The 20,531-nt window shown below is 40.7% G+C and overlaps 1 protein-coding gene across 3 annotated transcripts in view; it reads left to right on the plus strand.

The window, feature by feature from the left end:
* Nucleotides 1–20,531, plus strand: part of Kug (FAT atypical cadherin kugelei) — a 305,865-nt gene that overhangs the window by 280,973 nt on the left and 4,361 nt on the right. Inside the window, exons 8-23 of one of the 3 annotated variants that reach the window (XM_072896201.1) lie at nucleotides 3,255–3,407; nucleotides 4,003–4,216; nucleotides 4,545–6,105; nucleotides 6,293–6,863; nucleotides 7,017–7,188; nucleotides 7,271–7,495; nucleotides 8,391–8,414; nucleotides 12,006–12,242; nucleotides 12,353–13,405; nucleotides 13,528–14,171; nucleotides 14,286–15,683; nucleotides 15,913–16,050; nucleotides 16,127–18,835; nucleotides 19,168–19,501; nucleotides 19,818–19,958; nucleotides 20,354–20,500. In XM_072896201.1, coding sequence (XP_072752302.1) covers nucleotides 3,255–3,407; nucleotides 4,003–4,216; nucleotides 4,545–6,105; nucleotides 6,293–6,863; nucleotides 7,017–7,188; nucleotides 7,271–7,495; nucleotides 8,391–8,414; nucleotides 12,006–12,242; nucleotides 12,353–13,405; nucleotides 13,528–14,171; nucleotides 14,286–15,683; nucleotides 15,913–16,050; nucleotides 16,127–18,835; nucleotides 19,168–19,501; nucleotides 19,818–19,958; nucleotides 20,354–20,500 — 9,721 coding nt within the window. The remainder of the gene's footprint in view (nucleotides 1–3,254; nucleotides 3,408–4,002; nucleotides 4,217–4,544; nucleotides 6,106–6,292; nucleotides 6,864–7,016; nucleotides 7,189–7,270; nucleotides 7,496–8,390; nucleotides 8,415–12,005; nucleotides 12,243–12,352; nucleotides 13,406–13,527; nucleotides 14,172–14,285; nucleotides 15,684–15,912; nucleotides 16,051–16,126; nucleotides 18,836–19,167; nucleotides 19,502–19,817; nucleotides 19,959–20,353; nucleotides 20,501–20,531) is intronic. The other 2 variants (XM_072896212.1, XM_072896222.1) reach the window with 2 other exon arrangements.

Genomic DNA, 20,531 nt, shown 5'->3' on the forward strand with positions numbered 1-20,531 from the left:
ATGTAGTACCGCGCTTATAATTACACACGATCACAAGATATGTCGCCACATGCATATAAATAGTAAGAAAAATACTGTTTTAATTTCTAGATTTGTGATTGTCACAAAAGATTAAAAACACAAAAATTTATAATGTTTTGACCAGTACGAAAATACAGATAGCATGCATAAAACTTATTAATTGTATTTCATTAATGTTATGTTGAGCGATCCTTATGCAGTGCATATACACACGAGACATAATAGACATAATAGACGAGACATAATAGGTCCGTATTTTGAGCTTATATTTATCGATAAACATGCTTTTAAATGTATTTTTATACGTGTATTTGTATACATTTAGAGGCACATTTAACAATAAATGTGAGCTCAGAATACGGGTTATAATATTAATGTTATTTACCTACGGTCTTTCAATTCTAATATCTGTAGATTTAAACATACTATGCGGATTAAATAACAATATAATAATAAGAGAAAAACGTAGATAAAACCTTTTTCTGCTGCAATATTATATTTAAAAAAAGTATATATATAAAATGGAGATCGAATTTTTCAGAATAGAAAATCTGTAGATAGAAAATCTGTAATCGTATCAATTTAAGGGCTAAAAAGGGCAAAAATAATTATATTTATACTTATTCATATAAATAATTATATTTATAATTATATATTAATACTTTTACTTATAATTAGATCCACAAAATAATTATATTTATAATAATATCGACGGGTAAATTCATTGTAAATTCATTGTAAATTAAAATCCTTATAACTTTTGATTGCTTCAGTGAATCAACTCTAGGTTTTTTTATAAGTCTCTGAACATGTATCAGAACAATATGTGCAAATTTTATTAAATTCCTATATTTTTAAAAATAGGTACTAAACATCCTTAAATACATAGTTCGTAGATGTAATGTGTCAATATAAGGCCAGAGTTTATACAAAATTATGCAAAAATATCAGCTTTTTCTTGCTTTATAAAAGCACCTCGAAGTTGCGCGTGGCTTTATTGCTTCGAAACTTCAATCGACTTTGAGTTTTTCTCGGGTGACGTGACGTCGGACAGCAAGAAGTAACGAGGATAAACGATCGCCACGTAGATACGTAGTCGCGTCGAGAGGAAAGGAAAAAATCCAAATCGCCGATAGAAACAGAGTCCTGAGGCTAAATGCTGTCCTCTCTGGTTCTCGACAGAAATCGAAGAACCGCTCGCGGGAGTTCGACCTTTTGAGCGATACGTTACTAGAGAACGGGACTTGGGAGACATTTAGCCCCGACACCCTGTCAGGAGATCGTATCTTCAGGGTAAGGACACCTTGGCACGTAAAATAAGCGCCTAGCACGGCGCGCACGCGCGCGACTAGCTCGTATACTATATATATTGTACACTATATTTAATTATGCGGCTGGATTAATTTCTGCGCGAGCTATTTCCGTTAATTAATTCACAAACGCTTTTATATATCGATCGTGCATCAATCTTTATATATCTTTCTGTAAATATATATATATATATATATATATATATATATATATATATATATATATATTTCTTTCTTTTTTTCATGCTATCACTGTCCATCGATAGAAAGACTACATATGTATTCGCATTTAACTGATTGCATCTCAATTAATCGCGCATACATATGTAATCGACTTATCAATCAATAAAATTAAATAATTGTTGCAAATGGAAAGCACAATGATAAATTTAATTAACTAAGCTTTCTATGCATGATTTTACCATTATCAAGGTTTTACCACCACACATTTTCTTTACGTATAAATATAAATTATATATATACATATATAATTTATATTTCTATTTATATGTCATTTTTAGCATTTTTAGCTGCGCCTTTTTTCGCTCCTTGTCTAGCTTTCTACTTATCTAATTCTATCTAGTTCTCTTATTCATATCCTTCTCTCTCTGTATCTGATAACTGGCGTGCCTCTCTTGTGCTCGTCTATGTATTGTGCTCCTGAATGTTGCCTTATCGTACGCGGAGCTATCGCCTGAGAATGTTCCGTTATCTCTTATCGCTACTAATGATTGCACCGAGGATCTTGATGCAAGAATCAAGGATATCGGTTTCTCCTTGAAATTTTCTGCACGATCTCGGCTCAGCACGAGCCATTTACGTTTCATTACTACTGCAGAATCGAGAAATATTTGCGCGTGCTTCTTTTCCGAAGGATTATATATCACGTAATATCTACGAGAAGATATGCAATTGAAAAATACTTATTTGTACGCACGATCGAGCCAGTACGGTGGAAGGAAAATAGGACGCGAAACTACAATAGATTGCGTCTGCATATGCATATTTCATAAACGCGACGCTACGTTTGAAATTTGCAAACAGCGCAGAGCTCGGTGCATGTGCGAAAATGCATGTGCCGCATAAAACAAGTCCATGAGCCGAGAGAGATATCGAGGTGTCTTCCTTTTCTTCTTCGCGCGCGCGCGACAACGTAATTAGTCAAATTTATTGCGTCTTGATTTTTCCGCGCGATGTCGTCCGGAAGACTGCACGCGCGGGAAGAGGAATGCGTCGCTATCGACGAATCGGCGTGTAGAAAAATGTTGGCTCGCAAAGAGAGAGCTATCGGAGCAATAGCGGAAACTGCGAAAAGTGTAATGTGTAGGACAAGCATATGTTTCCATATGTGTATGCTAGACTCTGTCTTGCTGAGGATAGCAGGCGAATGCATTCGTAGCAGTTCTCGTTTCGCACGGCTACTATTTTACGTTTTTAACACGTTACCATAAACGCGATCGTTGACACGCTTGAGGCTGATCAGCAGTAGAGCGGCTGCTATACATTTTAATATCACGACGATCTTGATTCTTTTTTTCAATGTACCGCATGCCGGATTGTGTGAATGCCAATATGCTTCGAAGACTCATTGTTCGGCGACGCTACAAAAGGAACATATAATTTTCCGAGTTTAGAGGATATATAATATATTGTGCCGAGATATGTTTTTTTTTTTTTTATTTAAAGAAGAAACATAATTTTTTTCTTTTTTTTAAACGAATATTTGAATTTTAGCAATTTTATGATCTTACGATAAAAATGATTATGTTAAACGAATCACTGTCTGTAATGTTAATTTTATTTGTCAGTATTCTTTATACGCGGCTATATATATTATAAATTAGAACTAATATCTAGATTTATGTCATAGATGAATTAGTTTGTAACACATAACAACAGCGAGATAACTCGAAATTTGTGTAGGTCCTTGCATACGATCAAGATATCGGAGAAAATGGAAGAATCCAGTATAGCATCAAGGGCGGTCGAGGAAAGGGCAAGTTTAAAATTCATCCCACCACTGGCATGGTGTACTCCCAGCGTGGGTTCGAGGCTGGTCAAGAATACGAAATGATGGTAAATAGTGTACAAATATCTTATTTATAAAAGAAAGGAACGGTTTTACGTAATCAACCTATCGAGTAAAATCGATTCGCGAAATTTAATCATCGCAGATAGAAGCATGCGTGTGTGTGAGACATATTTAAGATAAATAAGATAAACCATAATATAAAATTAAGATAATAATAATATAAAAATAATAATTAAGATTAATAATAATAATATAAGTGGGAGATAATTATTCTAAGATATTATTCACTGACTCTCGTATAACGCTAGTCTTATTATGCTGTGGGTGTTAATGTCTTTCGTAAATAAGTGAAAACTCTTAAAGTATAAAAATGAAAAAATATAATGAATAGAGAATATCTAATGTATAGTAATTGGCTATTATATTTCTGTAATGTTGTGTAACACAATACAGCACACTGACACATAAAAGAAGAATTTAAAGCAAGAAGAAATTGGAGTAAATTTACATCGTATTACGCAAATTACGTCAAATTGGGTCTCAGATTCTGACTTTATATGCAGCATATTCATACCGGTATTCCTGCGAGGTAAACTCGATTTGAATCGAAAACTTTCACGTACGCTATATATTCCATAGATACGAGCGGCCGATCACGGAGAACCCCCGCGTAGTCATCAGACTCGAGTTTCCGTTCAGGTTGTAGATGCACCAAAGGAATCGGAGAACCCTCCGGCGTTCAAGACAAATAATCAAAGCGTGCAAGTCACGGAAAGCGATCAGGCAGGCTTTTTAGTCGCGCTTATGCAAGCTAGCGACAAGGATGGTGATGCTTTGTGGTACGATATTTTAGGTAAGAAAAATTGATACTTTTTAATAATAATCTAAGACATTAATGACAAAGAGGCATCGCGTTCTTTGTTGTAATCATATCAAAAGTATAAAATCGCAGTGATTAAAATTTTTAATTCTATAATTACATACATATCCACACATGTAGAAAGATAAAAAAGAAATGCATATATTATTATATTTATCTTTTTATGAAAATATCACACTTATTATGTGTACATTTTTAAGCGCACAATATGATTACGTGTTTTAAACGTATAGTATGATGAAATATTATGCGACTTATCACAAAAAGAGAAGTCATCCTAAAATCTATCGGCACATTTTAGACGGCGACAAACGCGACGAGTTCTTCATCGGCCGCGACAACGGCAACGTATTATTAGCCAAGAGACTAGACTGGGAAACTCAGAACTTTTACAATCTCACAATCGGTGTAACAGACGGCGTGCACACGGCGCTGACGCAGCTACTCGTTACGGTGCTCGACATCAATGATCACCGGCCGGAATTCACTGAGAGCACGTATCGCGTCGACATTTCTGAGAATGTCGAGGAAGGCGAGAAGATCCTGCAACTACATGCGACTGACGAGGACGAGGACAAAAAGGTCTTCTATAGCCTACACGCGGCGCAGACTCAGGCCTCGCTTGAGATCTTTCACGTGGACTCGGTGCTGGGTTCGATTACACTGAAAAAATCACTCGACCGGGAAACCATCGAGGAGCACGTACTGACGGTGATGGTGAAGGATCAAGGCACGCCGGCCAAGCGTAATTATGCCCGGGTGATCGTCACCGTGCACGATCACAATGATCATCAGCCCGAGTTCATCAGCGAGATTATTCAGAGCAAAGTGTACGAGACGTCGCCGATCGGTACGGCGGTGGTGCAGATGTGTGCGATTGATCGCGATCGCGGCGAAAACGCCAGGATTACCTATTCAATCACATCCGGCAACGTCGGCAACGTGTTCACCATCGATCCGGATCTCGGTTTCATCCGCGTCGCTCGCGAGCTCGACCTCGGCGTCTCGTCAGAATATATACTTCTCGTAAAAGCGACCGATCATGGTTCTCCTGCGTTAACCAACTCAGTTCCGGTGCACGTCATGGTGACGATGGCTGACAACGCGCCGCCACGATTTACCCAGAAGGAACTATCCGCAGAGATATACGAGAACCAGCATCTGGGCACGTACGTGAAGCACGTGGAAGCGAGGAGCACGTCGTCACTGCAGTTCGAGATTGTGCGCGGTAATAGCGACGACACGTTCTTCGTGAATCCGAGCACCGGCGTGATCATCATCAAGAATCAGCTGGATTACGAGAAGACCAAGTTCTACAATCTGACAGTGTCGGCGACGAACATGGCTGGCGCATCGGCCACCTGCAACGTCATCGTCCACGTGCTCGACAGGAACGATAACGCACCGCGTTTCCTGCAGGCGCTCTACAGCGGCGAGATCAGCGAAGGCGCCAGCATCGGTTCCCTCGTACTGACCAACACCAGCGCGCCGCTAGTCATCAAAGCCGAAGATGCTGATTCCGAATTGAACGCGTTATTAAATTACGACATTGTCGAGGATCTACCGCGAAAGTACTTCCACATAGATTCCAGCACCGGTGCCATTCGCACAGTCATGTTGCTCGATCATGAAACCATACCAATGTTTTCGTTCCAAGTGAAAGTCTCGGATCTCGGCAAGCCGAAGCTCTCGTCGGAGACCACCGCCAAAGTGATGATAACCGTGACGGATGTTAACGATTGCCCGCCCAAATTCTCCAAAACTGATTACAACGTTACGCTTCTGACGCCGACGTATAAGAATGTCGCCGTCATTCGAGTAAGTGCCGTGGATCCCGACAGCTCCGAGGGAACCGCCTTGAGGTATATACTGCAAAAATATCAATGTTTTTCAATTTTTCATGACTCATGTTTATCGAATATGCAAGTGTTTTATTGAATTTACAGTTGATAATCGTGATATGTTTCCGACTGTGCAATGTTTACATTAAAATGTTTGGATTGTTCAGTATTTTATAAATAATTCTTTCGCATTTTATATTTGTCACAGATATGATATCATTGACGGGAATAAGGCTCACACATTCGATATAGATGCTCAGAACGGCATTATTACGGTCCATAATCCTGAACGTATGAAGAGAAACTATCTCCTTCACGTGCGAGTATCAGACGGCAAGTACTCGAGCGTGGCGCAGATGAACGTGATGGTAGAGAAATCGGAGAATTCCGGTTTGATCTTCCAGAAGAATGTCTATGAGGGTGCCATCCTGGAGAATTCCACGAAAATTACGACCGTTGTGGTAGTAAATGTCCTCGGTAGCTCGTTGAACGAGCACATTGTCTTCAGCATTCTTAATCCCACCTCCATGTTCGTAATCGGATCGACTTCCGGGGCGATTAGAACCACTGGCGAGCGATTCGATCGGGAGCTGTGCGATCATTATGAATTAATCGTTGAGGCAAAGAGTCATCCACCGGACCGGGAGAAGCCGAGAGTAGCTCATGTTATAGTAAACGTTACCATACTCGACATCAACGATAATTGTCCAATGTTTGTTAATCTACCTTACTACGCTGTCGTGTCCGTCGACGCTCAAAAAGGCGAAGTCATTACAAAGGTAGAGCAATTTTCTTTTAATCCATGGCTTAATGTATAATTTGGATTTTGTTTCTTTCAATGTTTTCCACTTTGATTCTGCCACTTTTCATTTGTTTCTTTACTTCGATTCTTTACATATACAAATTTTGAACATTTTGTTTTTAATATTCAGGTTCACGCAATAGACATGGATAGCGGAGATAACGGCGAGGTGAGATATGAATTGAAGAAAGGTCACGGGGAGCTGTTTAAGGTGGACCGAAAGACGGGCGAAATATCGTTGAAGCAAAATCTCGAAGGTCACAATCGCGAATATCAGCTTACAATCGCCGCATACGATGGCGGTAAGTTCCTTAAAATACAAAGTCAATAACTCGCGCTTTCCATTTGATCTCGTTTCAAATGAGCTTCTAAATATGATTGCAGGAATAACGCCGTGCTCCATTGAAGTGCCAGTCAACGTGAAGGTGATAGATCGCTCGATGCCGGTATTTGACAAGCAATTCTACACGGATAGCGTGCTTGAGAGTATAGAAGTACATTCACCCCTGACGTTATCCATTCAAGCTGAGTCACCTTTGAATCGCAAACTCATATACAGCATTACTAAGGGCAATGATTTTGAGGAGTTTGCCCTAGATTTCAACACGGGTAAGTAAAATTCGCGATATAAATTTCTTGGCATGCGGATGTGGTTAGCGGATGACAAACGTGAATTTTACGTTAGAAAATAATTTCGTAAGACATAGTGTAATATTGTGAAAATCATATGATACAGTAAAAAATGGTAAAAACATATGAATTGGCAATATTGTTTTTTATTAATCGCATATATAGCAAAAAATGTCATAAAATATTATTTTATTTAAAAGTTTTTTAATCAAATAAAAATAGCAAATACGCGTTCCATTATTGTATATCAAAATTTTTTAAAATACATAAAAGCTATATTTTATATATATATATATATATATATATATATATATATATATATGTAAATGTAAAATGAATATTTCATTCCGAGTTAAATATTCCCGTTTTTATTTCACAACTTGGTTATGGGATTTACACTATTCAAACTATAAAAGGATTTCTTATGATATATTGCTATTTTGGCTATACCTAGTAAACATCGTCAATTTTGCTGCATTATGGTAGTTGGTTACTAAGTTCTAATCGCATAACGGTATTGGTTAAGAGAATAAGAAGAAAAAGGAAAGTCGAGAAAAATATAATATATTTTTAACTTGTCATAATTTTAATTTTCAAAATTATGGAATTAGATTTTATCAAAACCAATTAGTGCCGATTCTACGTTTTATCTCATTATGCATTTTTTTTTAGTGTATTCTTTCTGACTTTCTATTCTAGTAAACATATACTTTTCGATTTTGTAGTTTAAGTAACTGCTCGCATTTATACATATTTATTTCTCATAGATCGTTTAGTTGTGTTAGAATCATAATATTTGTCCTATATGTATCTCTTACGATTGCTTGTTTGGAAACTCGAAATTAAAGTTTTGTTGTATCTCCCTGTTTCGCAGCCCCTGACAGTAACAATGGTCCTTGTGAGTATAAAATGAAAATTCTAGTTCTATCGGTCTATGCTGTGTTGTTACGCTATGTTGCACACTGGCTCTGTGTTCATGCACGACATAATATCTTAGGCAAATTGCTGCAGTTAAATTGAATGGATGATTGGAAGAATGCGCGAACGACAAAATTGAACTTGAATAAATCTGACTGCGATACATAATAAATCAAAAGTGGCTTGCGTTTCGATTTGATAACATCAAATGCAATATGGAACTGTATAACGATGCACTTATTAGTATATAGTATAGTACTAACAAGTAGGCCTTCCGAGCTTACCGAGGGTTGCCGCCAATGACGTCCCTAATTGTCTTCGCCTCTGGCAACACTGATGCCAAATTTGGGTCACGCAACACGTCAAATTTTAGTAGAGGAAATGCACACTAGCGTGTTGCGCGACCCGATTCTAGCATCACTGCCTGGCAGAGACCTATCGTGGAATTCGTAGACACCGTTTCACCATGTGCATCAGCAAGGCGAATGAGAGATCGGTCAACTAGCACTAGTCAAGTATATAAACCGCCTCGGCAGCGTATCGGTATACGAGCGCAGATCCAATTCCTTGCCGCAGAGCTTCCTGCTCCTGCTATCACCGGATGGCGAGTGTTCTCGGTGTCCAGTGTCCTGTCATCGTTATCATCGAGTGACGAGTGTCTTTGTCGCTCTGCCGAATGTTCTCGGTGTCCGATGGCCTATCACCGTTATCCAGGTAGCGAGTATTCTCGCGTTCTGCCGAGTGCTCTCGGTGTCTGGTGTCTACATGTGCAACACCCGCATTTTTCAGCGTCAGAACAACAATGTTGGTATCGCCAAATACTATACCTATACTGGTCTGCTAATAAAGGCTACGACTTTTAGAGCTAGATGTGTATGGGTGTGTGCTATATACTTAAGGACTACGAGACGGAGCTGTGATGTTTTTCAAACGTGGCTTAAAACTGTGTGTGTGTATGTGTAAGAGGGAGGGCGGCAAAGTATCGGATGTGTACGAAACGGAAATCCGGTGATAACGATGAGTGTGGGTTAAGGGTAGATATGATAGACAGGAGACATGAAAAAGACCTCTGTTAGCAATTCGTATTTTTCGTACTCCGCCAAAATATAGAGAAAATCGCAGTTAAATTGTGATATTCGTAATCAGCAGAATCGTCTTCATTGACGTACAGAGCAATTTTTTGAAAAAAATAAAAGTTTTAAATAACGTGCTACTGATCACAAGTTGCTGCGAATCAGGTGTAGTTACCCTCCCGAATTCGTGTTCTATTTATTGTAAATTAAGAATCAATTGCAAGATCCGGCTCTGTACGTCTAATGCTATTTATATAAGAAATATATTAAAGTTTCATAAGGAAGTATTCTTCTCAGACATACGAAAAATACAAATATCGCAAATCTGTATTTAAGATGCAGTTTAACAGATCATATTGGTATCGTTTCGTTTGATAAGAAAAAATAATGAGAGATAACAACGCCGTCCTTGTCTCTCTTTCAATGTAATGGTATTAGTGCGTATACGAACATACATCAATACATTGAATGACAATTTATTTGTCAATGTTGGTGACAGTGACGCTGGAATTTGCCCCTTTAATCTTGTCGACCCTTAAATAACTGAGCGAAATGGGTAAACGGGCCGAAGCCTTTATTAGCGAGTCAAGTAGTACCAATGTTGTTGTCCTCACACCTCGCTGAAAAGCGCGCCGCGAAAAATGTTGAATGTGTGGATACCGAACACTCGTCATCCGATGCTAGCGAGCAGGAAACCTTGTGGCTGGGAGTTGGATCGGGGCTGGTGCGCTGATCGAGCCAGCTTATACATACCCGGCCAGCACTATTTGGCTAGTCTCACTCGCACCGCTTCGCGTGATGGAGTAGCGTCTATGTTGGGGTTGCCAGAGGCGTTTAGAGACACTATTGGCGCTGAGCCTCGAATGGTAGACCTCGGAAAGCCTACTTTGTTAGTAACGGTGCCCTGAATGCGTCGTTACACATCTTCCATTTAAATATATTGCTTGTACTGTAATTTAAAGACTTTTTATTCTTTTTGTGTATGATAGTGGACATCTCTCGTATAAATTCTTAAAAAAAGAAATTAAACAACTTTTCGATTTACATTTAAAAAGTTTAGATTCTTATTGCCATGCACAATATTAAATCGAAGTTCTACAATCTTTATCGGAAATTATTAATTAATAATTCAGAATATGTATACACTTATCGATTTCTGCAGTGTTTAATTGCATTTCCAATTAACATTTTGATCGATGCAAATTATTCAATTATCTTATGCAATTACCATAACATGCTGAAACCTACAATATGTCCTTTTAATATATATGTAAAATACATGTAGTCATTGTATTACACGAGAATTCCCATTTACTTTGAATTAGATGCAACTAATATAATAGACATTGATATTACAGATATTGATACGATCTATTACTTCTAAAATTTGTATTTCATCATATTTTTCAAATTTGGTCTATTTTTCCACGTCTCTTAATTCCCCCTTTCCTTTAAATAATTTTATTCGATAATCTATTATTCGCAACTAAATTAGATTTATTAATCGCGATGCATGATACTACTACCGTAGTGAAAGTAACTGAACGCTGGATTGCTAGCTTATGATATAAGCTTGTTGCATGCATTCACTTGGAAACTAATATTCTCCCTCACGAAGAGAAAAAAATTTTTTAAAAATTATAATATCTGCTCTTTAAATGATATCCCCATTTCTTTCTTTCTCTTTTCTTCTGTAATCCGCTTTGGTCGTATATATTATATTCCATTCTACAAAATTAATTTTGTTCTTGCTTCCCGTTTTTCTACGATCGTAATCTGGGCGGGTCTCGTTAAATTGTAATCGCGATGGAACCACACGAAACCGGCTTGAAGCACAATAGCTGCTTACACGCACTATCGTTTCACGATCCGAGGCCGCTCTAGACACATCATAAATATTTCGTCTGGATGTGAACGTGCGCGACCCACCCATTTTCTCATTTTCTTCACGAGATTTCAATAGCTTCAACCTGCTCGCATGACGTGTTTGCACCTTACGTAAAGCAAAGAGCCATTATTTATATCTCATTGTCTATTTAAATTAAAAAACATTTTTTAATAACAAAAAACTACCTATCATATATCAGTAACAATCACGATGTCAATTTTTATTTCTTGAAAGGTGCAAGCACATATTACAATAGCATTGGCAAAATATTCATGGGAACTTGACTTTTTTTATATAAACGTGATTACCACGTGACTGCATTCGTCATTGTTTTCCAGTGTCTACGGATCCGTTGGATTTATGGAAATGTCGTGTCATGTAAATTTTTATGACGATTGCTTGAATTCATCGTCCTAAATGATATCAAAACAAAATTGAAAAATAGATCAATAATATAAAAATCAAATATAAATACTGTAGATTAATTTTTCACACGCACTCTTCATCATTCTTAAAAGAAACGCTTAACGTAGAAAATATTCAACGGATATGTAGACACTTCGCTGCATAGTGCTTTATGGGTCTACAATTTTCTCTTCGTATAAATCAGGTGTAATCTATGTGGTGGATGAACTGGATTATGAACAAAAGAAGCAATATGAACTGACCGTACGCGCCACCGACAGTGTGTCAGGCGTTTACGCCGAGGTACTTGTCAGCATCCTTATTTTGGACGTAAATGACTGCCCGCCCGAATTTACGCAAGATTCTTACAACATCTCGGTATCGGAAGCAGCGCCGTTCGGTACCTCCGTCCTGCGAGTGAGTTCAAGAGATAATGACACAGGTAAGCGTTAAATTAAATTTAAACTTCAATTTAATCATTGGATTATCTCTTTTAGATTTATACAGATAAAACTTACAAAAAAGCCACTGATCATATCTATTTTTTCCCAGGTGTAAATCAACAAGTCCGTTATGCCATTCAAAACGACACTGAGAACAGCGCGGATCTCTTCCACATCGATCCTGACGAGGGTGTGATATTTCTCAAGCGATCTTTGGACCATGAGACTCACGAGTCTCATCATTTCACAGTGATCGCCGTGGATCGCGGCGTCCCGAGTTTGTCGAGCACAGCGCATGTTTGGGTGAGCGTGATCGACATGAACGACAATCCACCAAAGTTCGAGCAACCTTCGTACACCTGTTTTCTATCGGAACACGCCGAGCGCGGTCAATTCGTGACAGTGGTGTCGGCTAGCGATCCGGATTACGTCGACGAGAAATTGACATATACTATCGTGGGTGGTAATGAACAGCAAACATACAACATCGGCCAGTCGACCGGCATCATCTCGCTGATAAACATGCAAAACTTTGGCGAACAGAAGCTCAGCATGCTCAATGTATCCGTCACCGACGGTGTCTATACCAGCTTTACGCGTGTCAAAATTGAGATCTTACCGGCGAACAAGCACAATCCAAAGTTTCCAAATCCAGTAGTCGAGATAACTGTTCTGGAGAATCAGCTGCCCGGTAGACTGGTCACTAGCGTATTAGCTGAGGACGAGGACTTTGGCGAGTACGGTGCGATTACATACGCAATAATGTCCGAGCTGATGAAGGAGATATATGACATAAACAAAGTCACTGGCGAAATCGTGACCCGCAAAAAGCTCGATCGAGAAGAGCAAAAGCTCTATGAAATACCAGTTATGGCGATGGACGGCGGCGGTAGATGCGGATTCGTGATGGTACGTGTCAAGGTCGGCGATGAGAATGATAATCCACCAGTGTTTCTTCTCAGAGAATACAAAGCGACCATTCAGGGCAATTTGTCCATGAATACGTCGTTTCTGAAAGTCAAAGCGCAAGACGCGGACGAGGACGAAGCGGCCAAGATTATTTATTCCATCTATGATTTGCAAACGTCACCAGCTAGATCTCTGTTTGGTATACACCCTGACACAGGATCACTCTATTTGCAGAAAAGCGCTGTGCCGTGGGGTAAGTAGAAAGATTGCATCTTATTTGCACGCTGTATATAGAATATGTGAATGAAATGAACATATTCTATATCCATCTTGGAAACTTTACCAACGTCACGAATGAATATTCATTATTTTCAGAAAATCAATTGTTCGAGCTGTTTATTCGTGCGGAAGACAAAGGTACAACTACGCATCACACCGATGTACCACTCAGCATCTATATAATGGGTCTTCACGATATCGCTCCTTTGTTTGAGCGAAAAGAAGATAAATTCTTTATAAGGGAAGATTCCTCTGTTGGCACGCCGATCACGAAACTCAAAACTGTCACTAATAGTACAGTGACGTATCGTATAGTGTCAGGTGACGAGGACAACCCGCTCTTTACGATTGATTCTCACGGCCAAATTACTTTGGCGAGACCATTGGACCGAGAAGTGAAAGACAGTCACTTGATTGGTGTTCTCGCCGAGACTGATTCTAGTCCACCGCTTACGGCTCTCGCCGAGATCTCTCTTCAGGTGTTGGACGAGAATGATCACGCGCCGAAATTCGAGAGTAATCCATACTCGATTAGCTTGGCCGAAAACATCGAGGAGGGAACGTCTATATTAAAAGTTGTTGCGCACGACAAAGATCTCGGTAGTAACGGCGAGGTACGTTACTCCTTTGGATCGGACATAGGAGAATTAGCAAATGTTTTTACAGTAGACGTTTATACCGGTTGGATATCGACATTGGTGCAACTTGATAAGGAGAAGCAACCAGAATATAAGTTTCAGGTAAATACAATACTAAATATTCTGAATGTATTTACTAACTGAACATATTTATACGTATCAGATACATAAGTACATATTTAGATATATATTCAAATATTAATCATTTTCTTTTAGGTGGTCGCTACTGATAACGGAAATCCGAAACATTTTGCGAGGACATCGGTGCATGTCAAGCTAAAAGATTATAATGATAACGCACCCGCATTTGTCGATGATCCTTACGAGGCTACGGTGAACGAGAATGCTCTACCGGGAACGGTTGTAGTGAAACTTATCACTGTCGATAAAGATTCGGACGTCAATACGCCGATAGAATTTTACATAACGTCCGGTGATCCTAGATCGCAATTTCAAATCAGATCTACCGGTGAAGTGTATGTAGCGAAATCCTTAGACAGAGAAACCATCGATCGTTATGAGCTTGAGATTATCGGTACCGACGGAAAATATGTCTTCGAAACGAAAGTGACGGTGCAAGTTTTAGACGTCAATGACAATCCGCCATATTGTCTGCGGTATCGTTACAGAGAAATACTTTCCGAAGGTTCGCATCCCGGCACCTACGTTCTGACTGTGTTGGCCACCGATTACGACGACGAGCCGAACGCTAAGCTAAGATTCTATTTAACCGGTGACAATAATGACAAATTCTCATTGGATAGAGAAACGGGCGTGTTAAAAACCGTTGGACAGCTCGACCGGGAGACTCAAGCTAAATATTCGCTGATGGCTCACGTGCAGGATCGAGACAAACCAACCTGGGAGTGCTCCTCGCAATTAGAGATTCTCGTATCCGATCTCAATGACAACGCGCCGAAATTCACTATGCAGACGTACAGCAGCACCTTGCCCGAGGACGTGGAAGTTGGCACGCTAGTAACAAAGGTACACGCTACAGACGACGATATCGGTATTAATCGGAAAATCAGATATGAGTTTATCGATTCGGCGGATGGTCACTTCCTCATCGCGGCAGATAGCGGGATAGTCACGCTGGCCAAGCCATTAGACAGAGAAACCAAAGCCATGTACAATGTGACTATTCAAGCGCTTGATCAGGGTACCCCGCAGCTGATGGGTTTCGCCTCGCTTATCGTTAACGTGCAGGACATCAATGACAATCCGCCTGAGTTCGCCTCCAAGATCTACTTTGCGAGAGTACCTGAGATCTACGCAGTCGGTACCGAGGTGGCTCGAGTGCTCGCTACATCTAAAGATACAGGAATTAATGCCGATATATATTATTCGATTGTCGGTGGCAACGAGCACAAGAAATTCCAAATAAATGCCAAAACAGGCGTCGTAACCATCGCTGAACAGTTGGACTACGAACGGGCTCGTGATTATTTTCTCACTATCCAAGCTGTTGACGGAGGTATTCCACCGCTGAGTAATCACGCCACTGTTAACATAACTGTTACTGACAGTAACGACAACGCGCCGATCTTCAGCGAGGTTTCATACAGAGCTTTCGTGAGAGAAGACGCGGAAATTGGAGAGAAAGTTACGCAAGTGAGTTTCGTGTATTCTGTCACAATAATTTTGCATGTCACGTGATTATTCGTGCAAAATATACGTATAAAAAATGAAATATTAATAGAGATATGAATAATTATTAAAATAGAAGGTTTTATATAAAAGATAAGATTTTATATTAAAAGAAAAGTAACTTCATGCACAAGAAACAATATATCTTACATTTTTAAGATGTTATATTTTATTGTATTTTAATGATTTTTAGGTATACGCGAACGATTTGGATAGCGAGGAGAACGGCAATATATCGTATTATATAGAACGGGGCGACAGACAGAAGCAATTCTCTATCGACAGAAAAACTGGACAAATAACTGTTGCTGCGCTATTGGATCGAGAAGAAGTTAGTATTAAATTTATTCATAAATATATTACACAAGCTCAAAATATTTCGTTATACATTATATTTTTTCTTTTAGATTGCGAGCTATGTATTGGAAGTTCATGCGCGTGACAACGGTATACCGATGCTTTCGAGCTTCGTGATGGTGAATATCGAGATTCTAGATGCAAATGATAATCCACCGTTGTTCTCTCTACCGAATTACACCGCTATAGTGCAAGAAGATAAACCGCTTGGCCATACAGTTCTACAATTCGTGGTCACTGACGCGGACATCGAGCCAAATGCACAGCCGTATACCTTTGATTTTCGCTCTGGAAACGAGGGTGACGCTTTCCGACTGGAACAGGATGGCACTTTGCGAACGGCGACAAAGTTCAATAATAGAGTAAAGGATAAATATATACTGCACGTTCGAGTGTTTGATAATGGCAGTCCGCCTTTGTACTCGGATGCGTGGGTTGTAATCAAGGTGATCGAGGAATCGCAATATCCGCCGGTAATCACACCCCTCGAAGTAATTGTCAATTCTTACATGGACGAGTATCCCGGCGGTATTGTCGGAAAAATTCACGCGACTGATCAAGATCAGTACGATACGCTACTCTTTAGTTTGGTACCGTCTTTACCGGTCCCGAGTACTAATCTCTTCCAAATAGACAAAATCGACGGTACATTGGTGGCCTTACCTAGACTCGACGTCGGCGAATATAGGATAAATGTTAGCGTCACGGATGGTAAATTTCACTCGTACTCTATTGCAAAAGTCAATGTCGATCTGATAACCGATAAGATGCTCGAGAATTCAGTGATAGTAAGATTCCGTGAGGTTAGTCCGGAAGATTTCATGTTAAGCCATCGCAAGGGTTTTCTTAGAACCGTCCGCAACGCGATGAATTGCCGACTCAAGGACATCGTCATTATGAGCGTACAACCATCGATTGATGAAACGAATTTGATCAAATCGCGAGCGATTCGCCAGGCGGTGCACAATGATCTCGATCTTCTGTTTGCCGTGAAGAAGGCAGCGAGTCCTATAGGTTCGTTGGGCTTCTACGCTTCGGAAAGCATACGTGAAGCATTGAATCAACATGTGGAGGAGTTGGAAGAGTCGACGAAATTGGTCGTCGAGGAAATCGTTCGTTCAAAGTGCAACAAAGGCTATTGTTTCTATGGTGACTGCCAAGATAAGATCACTCTTGATCCTACGCAAATCACACCTGTGTCCACTGACGTAATGAGCTTTGTATCGCCGCGACACAAACACAAAATGGAATGCAATTGCAAGGAAGGTTATGCTGGCAATCATTGCGAAGTAGTGGTCAATGAGTGCGCCAGGGATCCTTGTCCTCTGTTCAAGGTCTGCGTGCCAGACTCGTCCGTACAAGGTTATTCCTGTCAATGTCCTGAAGGATTCGCTGGTCAGATCTGCGACATCGACATCTCCAAGTGCCACGACGAATCGTGCTACATTCCACGGAATCCTATATCTTTCAGCGGCAAGAGTTACGCGCACTACAGAATCGATAAAGCGCTAATACGGCAAACAATCGAGGATCGTTTAAGTCTATCCTTGAGAATCCGGACAGTACAACCTACTGGCAATCTAATGTACGCGGCCGGCAAAGTAGACTACAATATTTTAGAGATCGTTAACGGTGTCATGCAATACAAATTTGATTTGGGTAGTGGCGAAGGATTAGTTAGAGTGAGCAGTGTGTATGTGAGCGACGGGCAGTGGCATGAGATCCAATTGGAACGAGAGAGCAATGGTGCCCGACTCACCGTCGATGGTAAACATATCGCTCATGGCTCCGCGCCCGGTATGAACGACATTCTGAATCTGCAGTCGGACGATCTATATCTGGGCGCCGAAGTACGACAGCATCCATCTATTATCGGTTTTGAAGACGTGCAGCGTGGTTTCATCGGCTGCATGGACGACGTCAGAATTGCTCGGGTATCTGTACCGCTGCATATGAGTGGCGCCAGCAGCGTCGCGATCTTCAAAGGTTTCAAGGGACAGGTGAAGTTCAGCTGCGATACGGCCACTATTCTGGTGCCGTCGGGTGTTTGTGGCTCGCAGCCCTGTGAGAATGGCGGTACCTGCAAGGATATGGGCGGTGACAGCTACGAATGCCAATGTCATAACCGGTTTGAAGGTCTCTCCTGCGAAATTGACACGGATCCATGCGCCTCGTCGCCTTGCCTTTACGGCGGCCGTTGTAAAATCGTACCGGAAGATGGGGATTACGTCTGCGAGTGCGTTGGACCGAATCTCAGCGGCAAACGCTGCGAGTACGGCAGATATTGCAATCCAAATCCATGCATCCACGGTGGCGTGTGTGAGGAGGGTAACAACGGTCCAATCTGCAAATGTCAAGGTTTCACTGGTGAGCGTTGCGAGACTGACATCAACGAGTGCGACGCGAACCCGTGCACGAACGGCGGTACCTGCATCAATGAGATTGGCACGTATCGGTGCATCTGTCCGCCGAATATGACCGGTTTAAACTGCGGCAATCCAGCTTTCTCCACGCCCATCATATCCAGCCACTTTAACATCACGTGGGAGCACCTCATGTGGATCGGCGTCGCGGTGTTACTCAACATATTGCTCATCATCATATTCGTTGCCTTTCGAAGAATCAGAATGAAGCGAACTAGAGCGCGCGCTAACAACATCAACAATGAAACGCGGAAGCAGATCGTCTTGAATTCCGCGAGACCGCACGAGCACGAGTTCAAGCGCAGTTCAAAACTGAGCAATCTAGAAGTCATACAGGTACTACTATATTTAGATGATTAGATATTATCTTAGTCATCGTGCACACAATATAAAAGCATGAACTCTCAAGGACTAACAAATTTATTTCAGAAGGCATTATTTCGGTATCGACGTAAAGAAACTTAAGCGAAATTACTACAGTACTCTTTTTTCTAATAATTTTATCTACGATTGAGATATAATGCCTTCATATTCATCTTTGTGCTGTTTAGTAATTGATTTCAATGCTGTTTTATTTTTGATTTGCAATCATCGATTTGCCAACACGATACAATCCTTCCCGTCGCAGCGGCGATCCTGTTTAAGGTCTTGTGATATTCTTTTTACAGAGAGAACCTCCCCAATGCCCTCCCAGACCCGCCTCCTATACTCCCAGTTCGAACAACGAACCGGTCACGTATGGTAATTCGGCGGCAGTGGCTCTAAATAACTTGGACACTCTGCGCAGCTACGGTAGCGCGGGCGATGAACTAGAGAACTTTCCACCGGATTACCTGCGAAATTTAAATCGCAGTACCCCCGTACCACCCCCATCCTTAACCCTCGCTAACCCGGTCGGTGGGAATGCAGCTGGAAGCGACACGGACAGTCTTCATAAGCCCACTTGGCAAGAGCAGATGCAGCTAGCCTCCTTCATAACTGACACCACCAAGATCAAGAATGGTAAGCGTCATTGAAAGAAAAAAAAAAAAAGAAAATTTCTCCCAGCTCCATTCGATACAGCTTGTTACTTTTGATTTCGCTTGTGGCATGCGATTGTAAGAGGTGAGAGCACTAATAGACGCCTTTCTTGTTCTCATCATTGCTCATGAATCTCTCTCTCTCTCTCTAATTTTTCTTGCTCTCGCCTCTCTATCTCTCTCTCTCTCTCTCTCTCTTATTTTTCTTGTCACGATTTTTCTGTACTACGTGCTCTGATTGGGCGTGCAGTGAATTATTCTATTAACACCGGCGTATTTCGTATTGTATGCACTAACAGACCTGAAACGAGCGAGCCCAGTGGTACCAGAGCTGACCACTGGAGGACTTCTACTAAATTCCTCTCGACGGACGCCTCATACGGTTGCATCTTCCGTCGTCTCCGCTACGTCCATCGAGGATGATCCTCGCATCGTCGGCGGTAAGTTGAGATTTGCTTGCTTGTATTGATCAAGATACAGAATGTCCTTCGAATAGCGCACTTTCTCTTAAAGACCAAAGGGGACCTGGTTTGATTTTACGTTAGATTTTGTGCGTATAACATACGAATCAAAATGATTAGATGATAAAAATTTGAGAAAAAAAAATTATTGATTTTAATTATCACATTTCTACAATCAAATTTCAGAAACTTTATAGTTAAATGTGCATAATTTCTCGGACATTCGGTATATACATCTGTAGGTCCTTGCTTCTTCGCTTCGTCTGTTTCCAATTGAGTGCCACTATTTGTCCTGCTTTCCTCTTCACTGCACATCATTATGCTGCATCGCATGTAGCGTGTCAGAGTACAGTCGTTGTCTACAATGCTTTTAGGGTATCACTGGGACTGCTCAGACTGGGTCAGACGAAGTCAGAATCCTTTACCTAACATCACGGAAGTACCCGGCAGCGAAGTGCCGGACTCGTCCAGTTTTCACAGCAATGAGAGTAACGAATCTAATACTCATCAGTTACCAACAAGTAAGTATAGAAATGCATGCGCATTGATTCT

The sequence above is a fragment of the Anoplolepis gracilipes genome, chromosome 1, assembly GCF_047496725.1.
Source record: "Anoplolepis gracilipes chromosome 1, ASM4749672v1, whole genome shotgun sequence".
In the NCBI taxonomy this organism is placed as follows: domain Eukaryota; kingdom Metazoa; phylum Arthropoda; class Insecta; order Hymenoptera; family Formicidae; genus Anoplolepis; species Anoplolepis gracilipes.